An 18,629-nucleotide genomic window follows, 5' to 3' on the forward strand; every position below is an offset into this window, starting at 1 on the left:
AAAAAAAAAAAAAAGAAAGAAAGAAACTAATGAGTATGCTCTGATCCTCCTGTCAAGCAGATGGCGATGCCGTGATTTCTCTGCAGGAGTAGTCAGTAGGATTGAGCAGAAAGCTGGTTCTCTAAACCCCCACTGGGCATTAAAACAAATCTCAACTAATTTAAAAGAACTGAAATCACACAGAGTTTGTTCTCTGACCATAGTGGAATCAAACTAGAAATTCACAATAGAAAGACAGCAGGAAAATCTCTAAACACCTGGAATTTAAACAAAACAGTCCTAAATAATCCAGGCGTCAAAGAGGAAGTCTCAAAGGAAATAAAAAATACTTAAAACTGAATGAAAACAAAGCCACCACATACCATACTATGTGGGATAAAGTAAAAACAGTGTTGGGAGTGAAATGTATAGCACTAAATGCTTATGTTGGAAACAAGGAAAGGTATTTAATCAACAATCTGAATTTCTATCCCAAGAAACTAGAACAAGAAGAACAAAATAAACCCAAAGTAAGCAGGAGGAAGGAAACAATAAAACAGCATAAATCAATGAAATTGAAAATAGAAAAATAAAGAGACAAAACACTCTTTGGGGAAAAAAACCTTAAGAATTAATAAAGCCTCTTAGAAGACTGTCAAAGACAAAAAGAGCATTCACAAAGCACTAATGCCAGAATGAAATAGAGGGTATCACAATAGCTCTTGCAGCCATTAAAAAGATAATAAAGGAATATAATGGACAACTTTGCACTCATAAAGTTGACAACAGGAAAAAATGGATTACTACCACAAAAACCACAAACTACCAAAACTCAACCAAGATAAAATGGACTATGTGAATAGCACTAAAATCATTTTTTAAATTGCATTAATAATTTTAAAACTTCTCAAAAAGAAATACCCAGGCCCAGATGGCTCCATGGAGAATTTTACTAAACATTCAAAGAATAACTAAACCAATTTATTTCAAGAAACAGGGAATATAGTCAATGGTATTATAACAGCTATATCTGATGTCAGAGGGGTAGTAGACTTGGGGGGTATCACTTTGTAAGGGGTGTAAATGTCTAATCATTATGTTGTTTTGTATACCTGAAACTACTATAATAAAAATAATAAAATAATATAGATAGATAGATAGATAGATAGATAGGTAGATAGATAGATAGAAATAGAATAGGAGAGATCACTTCCTAATTCATTTTATGAGGCTAGTAGTACCTTGACACCAAAACCAGATAGACAGTATTTAAAAACAAAATCTACATAGCAATCTCCCTCATGAGCAAAGATGCAAATATCCTCAATAAAATATTTAATAATCTGAACCCAGCAATGCTTTAAAAGAATTATACATCATGACCAAGGAGGATTTATTCCAGATATACAGGGCTGGTTCAGCATTAGAAAATCAATAAATGTAATCCAGCATATCAGAAGGCTCAAGAAGAGAAATCTTGGGCATATCAATTGTGCAGAAAAAGCCTTGTCCAAATTCAATACCCATTCATGATTTTAAAAAAAACCACAAAACTCTCTGCAAAATAGGAATAGAGGGGAACTTCCTCAGCTTACATCACCATAACACCTACAGCCAAAATAATACTTAATAGTGAAAGATTGATTAATTTCCTCTAAGAGCAAGAAAGAGACAAGGGCATCCATTTTAACCCCTCTTATTCAGCATACTACCAGAAGCTTTACCCATGACAACAAGACAACAAAAGAAAGAAAAGGCATACAGATAGGAAAGGAAGAAATAGAACTGTCCCTTTTTGTAGGCAACGTATTGCCTATATAGAAAGCCCCATGAATGCTACAAAACCAAACCAAAACAAAACAAAAAACCAACTTTTGGAACTATTTAGTTCAGCAAGGTTATAAGATCAATACACAAAATTTCACCACATTTTGGTAGAGTAACAATGAACTTGCAGAAGTCAAAATTAAACAGCACCATTTATAATTGCTTAAAAGAAAATGAAATATTTAGGTGTACACTTAAAAATATGTACAAGATTTTTATGCTGAAATCTTAAAAATGCAGAAGTAAGAAATCAAAGACTCAACATATTAGAGATGTCAGTACCTCCTTGTTTGATCTATAGGTTTAATAAAATTTCTATCAAAATCCCAGAAAGGTTTTTTATAGACATAGTCAAGCTTATTCTGAAATTTATATGGCAAGACACAAGCCCTAGGAAAGCTTAAGCAATCTTGAAAAAGACTAAAGTGGGAATAAAGCTTACTCTGTAGATGTATTAAGACAGGATGGCTTTGTGGGGTAATATAGATCAATGGACTAACCCAAACCTGGAAGCAACTCAAATGTCCATCAACAGGTGACTAAATCTTGGTATCCACTATACAATATAAAACTAAGCAATAAAAATGAATGAGCTATTGATTCATGCCACATGAGTGAGTCTCAAAATATATGAGTGAAGGAAGCTAGACCAAAAAAAAAGAGTATATGTTTTATGACTCCATTATATAAAATTCTAGAAAATTGAAACTAATATATAGTGACAGAAAGCAGATAAATAGTTGCTTGGGAATGGGGGAGAGGGGTTTTAAGGCAGGGGAAGGCAGATTTACAATGGGGCACGAGGAAACTTTTGGGGATTGATGGATATGTTTATTATCTTGATTGCAGTGATTATTTCAAACAGGTGTGTGTCAAAACTATTTAAATGGTACACTTTCCATACACTCAGCTTATTGTATGTAAATCATACCTCAATGAAGCTGTTTAAAAATGGAATAATGAAAGAACTACCTGAAATTCTTTTGATTCTTCTTCTCCTGATGCAGTTGATTTTATGTTAGAAATGTTTGCAGTGCAAATTCTTATACAGTCTCATGGTGTATTCACTTCTCATTTTGGCAGAGTGAAGACCTGACTCTTTTAATTCAGGAAATGGAGCAGGGACGCCATGACCTGGAGAAGGTGCAAAGCCTTTACTCCAAGTCCTTGATCATGGACTGGTGGTACAATGGTTCAAAGGAGGGAGATGATAAGTAAGCACGCCAAACTGCCTGTTCCCATTGGGGTCCTCTCACACTCTGCTCCCTCTCTTTTACACTGCTTCCTACTGCCATGTTTTCTGAGATTTTTTTTAGTGAAAAGAATCACATAGTGTGATTATGTTAGGATCTTTTTAAGCAAAGAGAATTTATAATCTAATAATCAAATAGCGAATGGCTTCAGGAGGCCCCATGTTCACCTTTTTATGTAAGTTCTGAAGCCCTTGGTGGCAACCAAGAGCCGTGATAATTCGTCTGTGCCCAGTATGAACAGGTCCCCGACCCAGGCAGTGACAGAGCAGAGTAGGGCTGTAGTGAAGTGGAGGGGACCTGTCTCAGGGCTCAGGAGGCCCAAGGTCTGGACTTCACTCTGGATGCTGGCGAATTCACAACGTCCCTCCATTCTGTCCATCGCTGTGGCTCTCTCATCTTCAAAATGGTGTATGTGGTGGTAAGATTTGGGATAGATGGGTTCCCTGGTCTTTCCCACCCTACGAAGGCCTGACAATTAAGTTTGTGAACTCATCCTAGAAAAAGAGCTACATACCTCATTGCTGAATATCAGTATGGTCACCTTCAAAGTACTCCTCTTGGGAAGCTATGCCCTGACACCAGCACCTAGTCCACCCTTCAAAGCAATTTTGGAACTCTTGGCTGAACATTGGCTGAAATGGCCATCAGAGCTGCCGTCATATTAACTTTGATGTCCTGAATGTCATCAAAATGTCTTTTTTTCCCAATATTTCCTTTATCTTCAGGGAAAGAAAGAAGTCGTTGGGGCCAGATCAGGTGAATAGGGAATTATTATATATATAATAACTTTTTATATATAAACGAATACAGTTATTCGTTTACTCACTAAAAACTCCCTCACAGACAGTGCCATGTGAGAGGGTGCATTGTCGTGATACAAGAGACATGAATTGTTGGTGAAAAGTTCAGGCCATTTTCGTCCAATTTTTACATGCAGCATTTTCAGTATTTCCAAATAGTAAACTTGGTTAACTGTTTGTCCAGTTGGTACAAATTCATAATGAGTAATCCCTTTGATATCAAAAAAGGTTAGCAACATCGTTGCAACAAGTTCACAAACTTAATTGTCAGACCTCGTATATTCTAGTATGTTTCTAATTAGTGGTTTGTAAGCAAAAACCAAAACCACCCAACATTCAGAAAACATGTCAAACTTCATTAAAATGATTTAGCTATGTACAGATATTCAAGCATCACAGCTTCATGTTAATGCCCTACCAGGAGGATGTCTTTTATTTAAAAGAATGACAGCAAAATGGAAAAAAGTTGAAAATATATTTATTAATCAGGATTTCATCTTCATCAAAATTCACTGTCTTCCTATTAGCAAATTAAGCAATGATATGGGCTGGGGCAGGGCATAAGCATGGAATCAATAAAGAGATAAGTGTTATTCTGGGCATCTCTTAAAATGAGATTTTACAGCATTATTTTTTAAGTGTCTGTTTGGGAAAGCTCAAGTACATTTCTAAAACAGAGAATTTGAACAAATAAACTAAGAACCAAATAAATGGGCAGCTCTTCAGTGAAAGTTGCCTTCTCTGTACTTTCAGCACATTCCTACCTTACATGCCCTTGTCCCTTTGTTTAATCAAACTAAAGCTCTCAGGACAGAATGACCAGCTATGGTTTGAAAGTTGGCTTGGTCAGCTGACTGTACTTGCTATTGACTGAGTAGTGGATGTATTCTAGTTTTTTATATTTCTTTTTTAGGGGTTGGAAGGGGCGGGTTCTAGAGTCAAGCAGAAAAGTGTTTGAATCTAGGCTGCCCACCACTACATGTCAGGTAACTTTGGGCAAGTTACCTAATCTTGCTGAGCCTGACGTTCCTCATCTTTAACATGGGAACAATGGTAGTCGTAGAGTTGGGTGGATTAAATGAGGGCATGCTTGGCAGTAATGAGAGTTCTGAATTAACGTAAGAAAATAGTAAAATGCAGTGCCTCATCCTACAGATGCCATGCTTCTCTAGTTCTAGTAACATGACATTAGGAAAAGTTAGTTCACTGACTTAGATGCTGTTGAAAACAAATTGCCTTATTTAGTTTTCCAACAGAAAAAAATATTCTAGCCCCCAGATCTCCTCTCCCTTTCTTCTTTGTTCAAACATTTGCTGAGTACAGACCAGGTGCTAGGCAAACTGGAAGGCACAGAGGAATGTAAGCCTGGTCCCCCTATCAAAGAATGCACAGTGTGCTGGGGGTACACAGAGGATTATGGACGCTGGGTGGGTGCTCCATGAGGGAAGGTACGGGCAGTGGCATGGAGGAGGGAGGGCATATGTACAGTGTTGGAGCAGAGATTGTTCTGGAAACTTGCCTTTCTGTGGCCACTGGGGGTTGAAAGAAGGGGTTCCCCCACTGGCTTTTATGAGAGCTAGCTGTCCAGCCCTTTGGTTAGAGGAATGGTTTTCTGTAATGCTTTCTGGTTTACAACCGGTTCTCCTCATGTCAATTGTCACATTAGCCCCATGCAGTCAGTGCGCGGCGGAAGCCTCACACAGCCAGGAGGGCCCAGAGCTGTGGTGCGAGCCAAATCTAATGACGCCGTGCACACCTCGGCCCTGTCCGCTCTTCTTCATGGGCCCATTGTGGGAGACTCACTTCTTTAAGTTTGCAGCTTTCTACATGACTATTTTGATCTAACTGCCTTCTTGATGCAAATTTCATGTTCCCCCCCTTCTTTTTCTTTTTGTTCTCTTTTTCTTTGTCTACTTTTCATCTAAATCCAAACAGGCATCAAAAAGAAATCTGTTCTGTGGTTTCAACCTCAGAAAAATGTGCAAATCCTCATTCTGATGTCAAAGCAACACAGATGTCATTCTTAAATACATCAAAAGTACCAGGGGACCTTTCAAGTCAAAAGATTCAGAAAAAGAAAGTCCTTCACGCAGGTATCAGTGAACAAAATGGTTTTATTTCATTAATGGTTTTCCTTCTAAGACTAAACCCACATTATATTATCAAAGAAATCTAAACTTGTGTTCTTTATTGAAATTTTTATTGAAATAATTATGCATTCACATGCAGTTGGAAGAAATGATACAGAGCTATCCCATACACCTACCCTTCACCCAGTTTCACTCAATAGTGACATCTTGCAGAAAAACCCAATAGTACAATATTGCAGCCAGGATATTGACAGTGATACAACCAGCTTGCTCCAGTTTTACTTGTGTTTGTGTGTATGTGTGTATGTATGTGTACTTTCATAAGATTTTAAAACTGCCAAACTGTTTCCCAGAGTGACTGTGACATTTTACATTATCACCAGCAATGTATAAGTAATCCAGTTTCTCCACATTCTCTCCAGCATATTGTGTTGTCACTACTTTTTATTGTAGCCATTTGGACAGGTGTGCGATGTTGCACTTTGCAACCTGTATATTCTCTTCCGTGAAAGGTCCGTGCATGTGCTCTGCCCATTTTCTACATGGGTCATTTGTCCTTCCTCTTCTAGTTTTGGAAGAACTTGGAGTAATTCTTTTTAAAATATATGGTAAAATCATCATGGAGCTATTCGAGCCTGCATATTTCTTTTCCAAGGTTTTTTTCCATTAAGAATTCAATATTTTAAAAATGGTTTTAGAGATATAGATTTTGTCTATTTCACTTCGGTTGAATTTGGCAGTTTATGGTTTTTGAGGAAATGGTCCATTTTTTCTAAGTTGTCAAATTGATAAGTGCAAAGTTGTTCATTATATTCCTTTATTAGCTTTTTAATGGCTGCAAGAGCTATTGTGATGCCCCCTATTTCATTCCTGATACTAGTATTTGTGTCTGTTCTCTCTCTCTCTCTCTCTCTCCTCCTCCTCCTCCTCCTCTTCCTCCTCCTCCTCCCTCTCCCTGTCTTTTTTGTCTTTTTTAACCTTGCTAAAGGTTTTATCAGATTTATTGATTCCTTCACCTCCCCCCCACAACAGCTTTTGTCTCATTGATTTTCTCTAATGTTTTATTTATATGTTCAGTTTCATTCATTTCTGCTCTTTATTGTTTCCTCTCTTCTGCCTCCTTTAGTTTTATTTTGCTCTTTATTTTCTAGTTTCTTGATTTAGGATCCTATTATTAATTTGAGATATTTCATTTCCAGTGTAAGCATTTAGTGCTATAAATGTCCCTCCCAGCAGTCTTTTAGCTGCATCTCACATATTTTGATTTGTTGTCTTTGTTTTCATTCATTTCTAAGCATTTTTATTTCTTTTAAGACTTCCTCTTTGACCTATGGATGATTGATAAGTGCATTGTTTAACTTCCACGTGTTTAGAGATTTTTCCTGTTGTCTTTCTGTTATTGATTTCCAATTTGATTCCACTATGGTCAGAGAACACACTCTATGATTTTAATTCTTTTGAATTAGTTGAGATATGTTTTAACCCCTAATACATGGTCTGTCTTGATAAATGTTTCAAAGGCACTGAAAAAATATGTATTCTGCTGTTGTTGAGGGACGTGTTCTGTCTATGTCAGATTCTGCTGATTGGCTATGTTGTTCAGATTTCTGTGCTTGCTGATTTTTTGTCCAGTAGATCTTTCAGTTGCTGAGAGGGAGGATATGAGGTCCTCAACTATATTTGTTGAATTATATATATTTCCTTTTAGCTCTATCAGTTTTAGCTTCATATAGTATTTTAAGGCTGTATTGGTTTTTGTGTACTCAATTAGGATCTATATGTCTTCCCGGTGGATTTATCCCCCTTTTTTTTCTTTTTTAAGATTTTATTAGGGAATTGGAGAAGGGAACAGTGTTGGGGAATTGGGGAAGGGGAACATTGTGTTTTTCCAGGACCCATCAGCTCCAAGTCAAGTTGTTGTCCTTCAATCTTAGTTGTGGAGGGCACAAGCTAAGCTCCAAGTCCAGTCGCTGCTTTCAATCTAGTTACAGGGGGCAGGGGATGGGGGGCACAGCCCACCATCCCATGCGGGAGTCAAACCGGCAACTTTGTTGTTAAGAGCCCGCACTCTTACCAACTGAGCCATCTGGCCACCCTGGATTTATCTCTTTATTATGTAATTTTTTTCCTGCTGTGAAGTCTACATTATCAGATATTAATATAACCACTCTAGATTTTTATTAATATTTGCATTGCATATCTTTTTTCTTTTTATTTTCAACCTACCTATTTTGTACTTGAAGTATAAATTTCTTATATGTGCATTTAGTTTGATCCTCTTCTTTTATCCACCCAACCAATATATGTCTTTTGATTAGTGTAATCAGACTATTTACATTTAGACTAATTATTGATATGTTAGCACTACTGCTATTTTATTATTATCTATTTGTTTGCATTGGCCTCATTCCTCTGTTTCTCTCTTCTTGTCTTCCTTCAGGTTACTTGAACTTCTAAAAAAATCCATCTTGATTTACTTGTAATGTTTTTGAGTGTATCTTTTTGTATGGTTTTGGTAATGGTTTCTCTGGGTATGATCGCATATGTATATGACTTTAAAAAGTCTATCGGTACCAACATTTTACCAGTTTGTGTGAAGTATGGGTATCTTACTTCAATTTAGATTTATTTACCTTCTCTAGTTTTAAATATCTTGAGTATCAGGAAGTGTTATAACTTTTATTTATATCATCAAATATACTTTATAAATCTCATGAGGAAAGGATAGTTTATTGTATGAGGTGTGATCAAACAATCTGGTGAATGCTGCTGCTGAGTGCCATCCAATGGAAAGGCAGGATCTTCAATACAGGAAGCAGCATGTTGAACCTTAGTAATAGTGTGTGACAAGTTTCAACTTGTTCAGTGCAGTCAGTCAGGTGTGAGCTATGGTTGAGAGAAAGTGTGTTTTAAAGTGTGCTGTAAATTATGGATCACAAACAATGCATTAACATGAAATTTTGTTTCAAACGGCAAAACAGTGCTAAAGAAACACACGAAATGTTAAAATTAGTTTATGGTGATGCTGCAGTGACCATGAAGATGGCTTACAAGTGGTTTAAGTGATTTCATAATGGTTGTGAATCAACTGAAGATGAGAGATTGGGACATCTTCAACATCAAAACCCAAGAGAACGTTGAAAGAGTAAGCAAAATGATTTGATCAAACAGGCGATTTATTATTACGGAAATTTCTAAGATCTGAACATCTCTTATGATTCTGTTCAAAGCATTTTAACAACAGATTTGAACATGAGGTGAGTGAGTGTGAAATTTGTTCCACGTGTTTTGACTGTCGAACAAAATCAACAGCATCTTTCAATTTCATTGGAGTTGCATGATCATGCCACTTCAGATTCAAGCTTTTTAAGACATGTCATCACAGGAGATGGAACTTGGGTCTATGGTTCTGATCCTGAGACCAAGTTTCAGAATTCTCAATGGAAATCACCCAGGCCTCTTTGTACAAAAAAAGTGCATCAATCAAGATCTACCCGTAACATTTACCTTAATAAAACTGTGCAAGCTTGAGTTTATACCCAGGTACACTATGGTGAACTCTTATATGGTGACTATTATAAGGGTTATTAAAGTGTTTAAGAAATTATGTGCATAGAAAATGGCCTGAGAAGTGGGCAAATGGTTCCATCCTCCATCATGACACCACTCTGTGTCACACATCACTTTTGTTATGGCAATTTCTGACAAATAAGCATTATGGTGTTTCCTCATCCACCTAATTCACTGGACCTGCCACCGTTTGACTTCTGGCTCTTCCCCAAAGTCAAAATGATTCAGGACATCAAGGCAGCCATGACAGCACAACTAAAGACAGTCACAAAAGAGGACTTCCAGAACTGCTTTGGAAAGTGGCAAGAATGATGGGATAAGTGTGTTCAAAGAGATAGGGAGTATTTTAGGGGGATTAATGGTAATGTGTCTTTTACTGTAATACATTTTTGTTTATTCAAACATTCACTGTATTTTTTTATCACACCTCCGTATGCACCATATTTTTGCTCTCTTTTGTTCTTCCTTCCTGATTCTCCAAATTTTCTTTTTTTATCATATCCTTTTCCTTTGAAGAACTTCCTGATTCAGTCTTTAATGGTAGGTCTCCTAGTAATAGATTCTTTTGCTTTTTCTTTGTCTAGGAATATTTTTATTTTCTCTTCATTCCTGAAGGACAATTTTGCCATATTCAGAATTTGCAGTTAATTTTTCTTTTCTTTCTATAATTGAAAAATAGTGTGCCTCTTCCTCTGGCCTTCTACATTTTAAATGAGAAATCTGCTGTCATTCAAATTGGTATTCCCTCACAGGTAATGATTTCTTTTTCTTCACCTGTTTTCAAGATTTTCTTCTTTGCCTCTAATTTTCAGATATTTGTAATGATCCTTGGCATAAATTTATTGTTTGGGATTTGTTAGTTTCTTGAATCTCTATGGCATGTCTTTCACCAAATTTGGGAGGTTTCCATCTGTTAATTCTTCAGATAGTCTCTCAGTCCCACTTTTTTTCTCCCAGTCCCTCTAGGATCTGAGATATGAATGTTGGGTATCTTGTTATTATCTTATGGATCCCTGAGGCTCCTTTTATCTTTTTTTTTCCAATGTATTTTCTCTGTTGTTAAAATTGGCTAAATTCTATTGTTCTGTCCTCAAGCTCTCTGATACTTTTCTTTGTCATCTCTACTCTGCTCTTGAGCCTGTTCAGCATTTTTTTTTGGTTGTTATTTTATTTTTCACTTCTATTTCCACTTGGAAATTTTTATAACTTGTATTTCTTTGCTGAGTTTTCCCATTTGTGCATTTTTCATAGAATTTTAATTATTAAAGCATTTTAAAGGTAACTTCTTTGAAATTCTTGTCATATAACTCCATCTTCTGATTCATCTTGATGCTGGATCATTCGATTATTTTTTCTCATTCAAGGTGTGATTTTCTTGGTTCCTGATACAATGGGTGATTTTAAAAATAGTATCTTGGGGCCGGCCGAGTGGCGCAATGGTTAAGAGCTGGCTTGGGACACCAGAGGGTCCCGGTTTGGATCCCACATATGAGGGCCAGTGACACTGCCCTCTACAGCTAAGATGCTGAACAACAGCTCAACCTGGAGCTGGGCTGCTGTGAGTCGCCGGCGACAGCGTAGGCTGCAGCCGCTGTGGCAGTGGGTTGCCATGGGCTACCGTATGTAGCCAGCAGCCAGCGTGAGCGGCCAGCAGCCACCATGAGCGGCCATCCAGAAGCTGGTGACTGATCTGCCTTGCCTGGGAAGAGCGCAATGATGGTGCCAACTTGGGCCAGTGAAGCAAAGTCCTCCACAACTAGACTGAAGAACAAAACGACAGCAACTTGTCTGTTCCCCTTTCCCAGCACTGTTCCCCTCTCCCCAATTCCCCAATAAAAATCTTTAAAAAAATAAAAATAAAAATAAAAATAGTATCTTGAACGTATTGTCTGATGTTAGGGACTCTGGATCTTATTTAAATCTTTTTAAATATCTATTTAAATCTTTTCTTTTAGGAAGTAGTTGCCTGGTTAAGTTTAGCACATAGGCCTTGGCTTGCTTTTGTGGTCTGTGGTTCCAATGACAATTTAGTTTCCACAGCCTTTGTGATATTTGTTTTGGTCCTTGGTTTCCTGGTGTCACTGGGGCTCCTACTAGTTCCTGCTGGTGCTACTGAGGGAACGGCAAGAGTTTCCTTGGGCCAGGATGCTGATTGGGCTTCCCCACCATTGTCTCTTGGGTGTCCTAATGTCTCTGGGAAGAGGAGAAGAGCCTTGAACCCTGAGGGGCCAAATGGCTTCCTTCCTGGAATGGTCCACTTACTATATCTTGGTTCCTCTTATGTGATCTGTCCTCTTTTCCTGGTGTTTCTACACAAGAGAGGATTATCTTTGTCCCCTGTGGGGACAAAGAGGCTTCCACTTGTGTGGCTGCATCCCTATGCTAGTCCTGCCTGCCCATTCCAATAAATCTGAGTTTTGCTGAAGATGCTACTTACTATTCATCCTAAACATTTTAATGACCTTTTGTCATTTCCACCATTTCACTTAGACTTGGGATCCTTGCTCTTGATAGGCAGCCCTGTGCTGAATTTTTATTCTGTTTCAGTTTTTAATGTAGAAAAATGAATAATGTGGGGACTGACTATACAGAGCTTGGGAATAGTTAAATGCTTGAATCCACTTCCAGATAAATATATTTTTATTCAGTATTGGCAGAGTTTGGGAATAGTGAAGTTTTTGTATTTGGGGACTTTTTGAGCTCAATTTCATTTTTGTTTTGGCACACCTGTGTGTATCATTCTTTTGCCTAGTGATTTTGGTCAAGGTGCCCTGCCAGTGTGGCCAGGGGCAGGAGTTCAGCAATCCTGTGTGGATCATTCATCTTTCTTTCTCATAGACATAGCTCTCAAGAAGATTTATCCTTTTAAATCCCTGGTTACAGAGGCAACCAAGACAGGACTCGTCCTTTTGTTGCCTAGAAATACAGTGAATAACACATAGCACACTCCTGCCTCCATATATGGAGACCACTGGTGTTGCCTTTCTGTACAAAAGACAGGTAATTTGTAAATTATTAACTGATCTTCACTCTATCTACTTTCCTACAGGAGATGCTAAATCCCTTCTTGTTGAGAACAAGGATGCATTTCATTCATGAATGCTGCATAAAACCTTGGTCCTTGTGTCTCTATATTTTGAAGTACAGACATATTTACAATGAGTGTAGGTTATGTAATTACATATGAAAACTCATCAAGATGTCTCAGCACAGGCTCATCCTCCAAAACACACAGATTAAATGCCAGTATTTGATAAGTGTTCACTTGCTGGTAGAGGGGACCCAACAGAGGGTAGAAAACAATATAAATAAAGGTTCGGACAGCAACTGTGGTAGGCAGAGTTTCTAAAACTGCCCACCAAAGATGTCCCACTCTAGACCCTGCAACCTGCAACTGTGCTGAGTCATCACTCGCATGATTATGTTATGTTGACCTTGAGACAGGGTCGTGGAGGCACAGGGCAGGTACTTATACAGGCCCTTAGAAGCAGGGGCTTTTTCCAGCTGGTGACATCAGAGAGACTTGAAGCACGAGGGGAACTCAGTGTGCCGCTGCTGGCTTAGAGGTGGAGGGGGCCTGTGATAGGAATGCAGGTGACAGCCAGCAAGGAAACAGGGACTTTCCGCCTACAACTGCAAGGAAATGCATTCTTTCAATGACCTGAATGACCTTGGAAGCAGCTTCCTCTGTTAAAGGGGAAGAGCTTGAACTCAGGTAAATGGACCAAGCCCTCACCACAGTGTTCAATTGGTGGCAGACCTGTGCTCTGAGGGTTGGAAACCAAAGCTGCATTCTTTTTTTTAAGGATCCAAGGAAATAGTTGCATCTACTGAAGCATTTCTTTCCATCCCAAATTCTTTTAACCCTTCTCCCTGTGATACCCACAGAATCAACCAAAACCAGCCTGCTCAGAAGCCAGTGGTCGTCCCTCAGGAGCTCAGCGTGCAGCAAGAAAAAGGACAGCTTTTCCACTCCCAGCACCTGGAATAGTCCCAGTGATAGAGGCAAGACAGAGAGGCTCCTGCATCGGGATGCCCAGGCAGGCCTCCCTGTGCCCACCTGCTCCTGAAAGAGCTGGCTACAGATACTTTGGCAGCAAACAAATCATTCTTAAGTGGGTTGGGATTGCTTCCTGTTCACAGGACTCTTTTGTACATCAGGTCTGCCTGCTTTCATGGGCTGGATTTCCTTAGGCAAGACTGACACACACCTGTGCCTGGTGTATAGTACTCTCATGGTCCGTAACTATGGTGCTGATGGTAATGTTGCCACTCCATGGTTTGACCTTGAACATTTAATACTTCATAATTGGTTTGTTTTCTTCCCTTCATTCACAGATGACACCATCCACTGAACCCTCTCTGGTCCATATTGTCAGCCTTTTGGGGGGCTAAATGTGAGGAAAATAGGACTTCTCCACTCATTATTATTATTATTGATAAAATCATTATTCTTAAAATAGTAAATTTCTAAAAGTTTAATTCCTATAGTACTTTTCCCTATATTTAAAATAGTTGATAAATGACAAATCCCAGCTAATCACACACACACACACACACACACACACACACACACACACACACACACACACAGACGTGCACATGCATGATCCCCTAGGTGTCAGGAAACACCCAAGTGACAGAGTCACCCCCCTTGTTACTCAGTCATAGCTTAATCAGACCTTGTGTTCTTCAGTGCTGGTTGGTGTGATGTCTTTTCCTCAGTTTCAATTATCAGGTCATATTTCCTGGCTGCCAGATTTGTAATTTTTCAAGGATTGTCATGTAATGATTAGGATATGATTTCTTAGACATTTAACTAGATCATGCCCAAATACACCTCCCACTAGATGCTGCTGATCCAACTAGCTAATGTTTCTTTTCATTAAGAAATCCAAGTTTACATACAGGTATACATTAAGACCCCCAAATACTAATTTGAAAATTTGAAAACAGGAGCTAATAGGGATTTTGGTTTCCCACATAGAGCTGAACCACAAGACAAATAAGGAAAACCTAAAATATCGATCAAGACTCCCCTGTGTCATTTGAGGGAGTCTAATGAGGACAACATTGAACCATCAGTGGTTAGTGGTATTCTTATTTAACATTTTAAAATGTGTTCTCTGGAGAATGAGAGAATGGGTATGCCCCACTCTTCCTTGGAGAGAGCTCAGTGGCCACAGGGTGGGATAGAAAAACAATGATAGCACTGTCTTTAGTGTCAACCGCCAGTGAATTTTGCCTGAGAACCCACGCCAGCATACCAGTGTTCTCTTAAATGTGGTCCATTTGCTAGCCCTCATCCACAACAAAATTCCAACATTCGTGTGAACCTTGTGCATTCTGATACAAGCTGCCATTTCCTCTCCACAGAAATAAGTGTCCTTCTGACAAATGAGCATCTGGATGACAAACTGTTAGAAAGATTGACTCCAGAAGGAAGCCAAGTTTATGATCAAGAGTGAGTGCTTTAATTTTACTAGGACAGTTTTGTTGTGGTTTCATTTGTTATGAGTTTAAAATATCACAGTCGGGGCGGCCAGATGGCTCAGTTAGTTAGAGCACGTGCTCTAAACAACAAGGTTGCCAGTTCAATTCCCACATGGGCCAGTGAGCTGTGCCCTCCACAACTAGATTGAAGACAACTACTTGAGCTCAGCTGCTGGTGGGTGGCCAAATGGCTCAGGAGGTTAGAGTGCGTGCTCTTAACAACTGGGTTGCCAGTTCGATTCCCAAATGGGATGGTGGGTTGTGCTCCCCACAACTAGATTGAAAATGGTGACTGGACTTGGAGCCGAGATGTGCCCTCCACAACTAGACTGAAGGACAACGATTTAACTTGGAGCTGATGGGTCCTGGGAAAAACACACTGTTACCCAATAAAATAATTAATTAATTAATTAATTAATTTTAAAATGGAAAAAAAAAGTCACAGTCTTGTGTTCTTAGTTTTTCAGGTATGTGTTCAGCTAACTGGCTCAGGATCCATGGCTTGGTTGCCAAGAAACTCACCATCATGGACGCCTTGTCAGTGGTAGCCATCCCTCACAACCCCACCTACATTCCTGTTCTGGACAAGCATGTTGTGTCCAAAGTCTTTGATGAGGTACAGCTGGTTTTCTGTATGTTTCTCTCTGACACACTGTGCATTTCCTGCTTAAATTAAATGTAGTCTGCTTTGATGTCTTGTGCAGTTGTAAACAAAATACTCAGGCACTGAAATAGAATTCTTTGTGACGGCAGTAAATAGGAGAGACAGCATTTTTGCTTTTAGGCAGAGAAGGAGCTGGCCTTTGTTGGGGTGGCAGGTCATGGTTCGCTGCTGGTGGGTGGTAGTATGGAGCTGCAGGATTGTCTGAAAACCTCTAGGTAGAGTCCCTAGTCCTGGGTTAACATCATCCAGTACCCAAGGACAGGGTGAACTTGCAAGACATTATGTCCTTCCTTTCCTCACCTTCTCTTCCCAAGTGCGGTGGCATCTTTAACATCATGAAATCTCCAAAGGAAATAGAGAGAAAGAGGAAGGGGAGGAGGGAGGTAGAGAGGGAGGGCCACAGCAAAGAACCCTTAATAAAATAAGAGAGTGATGAGTGACAGTCATTCATGTTCTGGAAGGAGAAGAGCTTCCAGTAAGAGGGCGTAAGAAGGTTAAATGTGGAGGAAGCCCAGTAAGTGCTGGAGAGTGTCCCCTGCCTTGGGCAATGAGAAGGTCCTTGCCCTTCGCAGGAACCATTGAGTGGAGCAGCCAGATGGCACAGGGATGAGGGAGGAACACAAGAGAAACAAGAGGATACAAGGACTGAATACCAGAGCTTCAAATATAACATCAACAAATGACTTAAATAGGAATATAGTAGGCTTTACAGTCACTAAAGGGAAATAATACCCTTATCTCACCCAGAAATATTGATAAGAGGAAATGTAAGAGGCTTGGGATTTGCTTCAAAATAATCTGCATGCTGAGGGAGTCAGGGGAGAGGAGGAGGAGATAAAGCAAGATTGGCCATGAGTTAGTTGATAATTTGTAAATTTGGATAATAAGAATTTTGAGTGGGAGGAAGCTCATTCTACTGCTCTGTCTGCTCTTTTCACATACTTGAAATTTTCCATAATAAAAAGCTGGTAAAAATCAAAGGCAGGAAAAGTTAAGTTAAAAAAAAAGGCTCATCAGATTTGTCTTATTAAGGCTGAGGTCTGATGTACTTGGAAGCAGTGGGTGAACTGGTGAATTTTTTCTGTTGGTCACATTTAAGAAATGACATCCATGGTATTTAACATGAACCCTGGTCAACGTGGCCAATGTCTCTTGCTCTTAGACTTTGTGTGTGTGATCACTTAGGCTAGGTTCCTGATGACTTTGCCTCAAGGTGAGTGGTCCTTCCCTTTTGACTGGCAGATTCTATTTATACCTCCAATGAACTCTAACCTGATTAGTCAGGTGTCAACTTATAACTTGAACTTAACTTCATCCAGAAGCAACAGAGAGAAACTGAGCATTGATTTATTTCTTCTAGGAAGTTTGGTGATAGCTTCTCATATTCTGTGGATTTATTTTATTAACATTCTTGAGTTTTACTTGGGATAAAGTATATTTAGTGAACTCTCCCTGGAAATAGAATTTTCTTGTTCTTATCACATCTTCTTCTAAGCTTCTCAATAACCCAAGATGCATCAAAAAAAGTAAGTTTCTCAAAAAATGAACATGATAGTGTAGGAAAACCTAAGCATAAAATCAAAGGAAGAAACCATAAAGGAAAGATATATAGTTTGAATACATAAAAATGTTATTTTGTATAAAAACAAAAATAAAGTGAAGACAGTATGAAAGTCAATTGTAATTGAAAAAACTAAAAATAAATAAAGAAAAGAAAAGAAATAAATTAATATGCCAAGTAGACAAAAAAATGATTAGGCCATTAAAGATTTAAAAAATAAAGGCAGATCTCAGAAAAATATTGGTAACATATACAACAAAGAGATGAGGAAATAGCAACTAATATAAAATGTTCTAGTTCAATGTGACAAGTGGAAAGTACAGTGAAGATGCAGCAGAGGCCCTTAGCCCAGTGTCAGTTGCACAGAGGGCCTTGAACTGGCAGTGAGAGCACAGACCTGGGGAGGTGACAGGGTGGGGAGGCGTGTCCTAGGCAATGGGGGAGCAGGTGGGGATGTCTAAGGGCCAGAGAACATTTGTCACTCCAAATAAAGTTTAGTGTGACTGGAAGAAGGTGTTAAAGCTGGTGAAGGAAGGGTTTGATTGAGTTAAGAATATCATCCTGAGGGGAACTGAAGGGTTTTTATAGCATATGAGTAAAAAGATCAAGTTTAGGCTTTGGCTGCAACCTACAGAATAGTTGGAGAGGTTTGAGGCTGGGAAGATGAGCATCCATCAGGGGGCAAGGCCTAGGTGGCTCTGACCTAGTTGGCAACAGTGAGGATGGATCCAATGCTATTATAATGTCAAGTTCACAGGACTAAACCACATGGGGCTGAAAGAGAGAGAAAAATGTCAAGAGTGAAATTTAAGGAGGAAAAACTGGGAGGAACATCGTCATCATGTCTTCAGGAGAACATTCTAGTCTTCTGACACTAGAAAGCAAAGCCAAGGACAGAGGACCAGCATTTTTCAAATGCATTTCACCCTGGCACTTGTGCTTGGTGCCCTTTGTGGCATTGTCAGTCCTCACCACACACCTGTGGCTAGGAGGCACACTGACCATCATGCTTAGTGCCATCCTGTGTTACTGATAGTAAGAGCAAGAATTGTGGTGATGATGGAAATATATGCAGTAAATTTCAGCTCCCCCCTCAAAGCACACATGCATTTTTTTTTAAAGATTTTTATTGGGGAATTGGGTTGGGAACAGTGCTGGGGAATTGGGGGAAGGGGAACAGACAAGTTGCTGTCTTTTTTTGTTCAGTCTAGTTGTGGAGAACTTTGCTTCACTGGCCCAAGTTGGCACCGTCATTGCGCTCTTCCCGGGCGAGGCACATCAGTCACCGGCTTCTGGACGGCTGCTCACTGTGGCTGCTGGTCGCTCACGCTGGCTGCTGGCTACATACGGTAGCCCATGGCAACCCACTACCACAGGGGCTGCAGCCTACAC

At 39.3% G+C, this 18,629-nt stretch overlaps 1 protein-coding gene across 1 annotated transcript in view; it reads left to right on the plus strand.

Moving 5' to 3' along the window:
- VWA3B (von Willebrand factor A domain containing 3B) overlaps positions 1-18,629 on the plus strand; it is a 154,448-nt gene that overhangs the window by 89,828 nt on the left and 45,991 nt on the right. Inside the window, 5 exon segments of the mRNA XM_019659997.1 lie at positions 2,890-3,020; positions 5,795-5,952; positions 13,408-13,524; positions 14,896-14,983; positions 15,472-15,628. Coding sequence (XP_019515542.1) covers positions 2,890-3,020; positions 5,795-5,952; positions 13,408-13,524; positions 14,896-14,983; positions 15,472-15,628 — 651 coding nt within the window.

The sequence above is a fragment of the Hipposideros armiger genome, unplaced genomic scaffold, assembly GCF_001890085.2.
Source record: "Hipposideros armiger isolate ML-2016 unplaced genomic scaffold, ASM189008v1 scaffold_310, whole genome shotgun sequence".
NCBI lineage: Eukaryota > Metazoa > Chordata > Mammalia > Chiroptera > Hipposideridae > Hipposideros > Hipposideros armiger.